This window comes from Tribolium madens, unplaced genomic scaffold (assembly GCF_015345945.1).
Source record: "Tribolium madens isolate multiple individuals breed KSU strain unplaced genomic scaffold, Tmad_KSU_1.1 Scaffold_71;HRSCAF=194;Tcas5.2_LG6, whole genome shotgun sequence".
NCBI lineage: Eukaryota > Metazoa > Arthropoda > Insecta > Coleoptera > Tenebrionidae > Tribolium > Tribolium madens.
In genome coordinates this window covers 434,054-434,501 of record NW_025401041.1, presented here as the reverse complement: position 1 = coordinate 434,501, position 448 = coordinate 434,054, and the positions used below count along the sequence as shown (strand labels likewise).

The 448-nt window shown below is 55.6% G+C and overlaps 1 protein-coding gene across 1 annotated transcript in view; it reads right to left on the bottom strand.

The window, feature by feature from the left end:
- Positions 1–392, bottom strand: part of LOC123009100 — a 1,539-nt gene extending 1,147 nt beyond the window's left edge. Inside the window, exon 1 of the mRNA XM_044405226.1 lies at positions 48–392. Coding sequence (XP_044261161.1) covers positions 48–392 — 345 coding nt within the window. The remainder of the gene's footprint in view (positions 1–47) is intronic.
- Between the last annotated feature and the right edge of the window lie 56 nt (positions 393–448).

Genomic DNA, 448 nt, shown 5'->3' with positions numbered 1-448 from the left:
GAAGACCTCTTCTTCTTCCTCCTCCTCCTCTTCTTCTTTTCGGCGACGCTTTCGTCGTCCGAAACTGGCGGGGATTCGACTTCTTCCTCCGACAGGCTCGAAAACCTGTTTTCGGTGGAAATCTCATCACGGGGGCTGGGGGATGGAGCTGGCCGCTTCTTTCCAGTCTTGGCTGGGCTGAAGCGCTCCGTCTCCATTTCGCTGTCCTCCGATGGGGGGCCTGGTGTGATGGTCCCTGATGTCCTCGATGATTGAGAAGTTGTCTCCGAAAAGACAGCTTCTTCGATCCGTTGCAGCCTCTCCGTGATGGGGGCTAAGGCCTCCGTGATGGGGGCCAAGGCCTCCTTCACAGCGGCGGCCACAAGGGCGGCGATGGATGTCTGGAGTGACATTTCCATATTTTGTTTTTAAAAGTGAACTTTCCCTTCCTCTAACGTGTCGAAACACG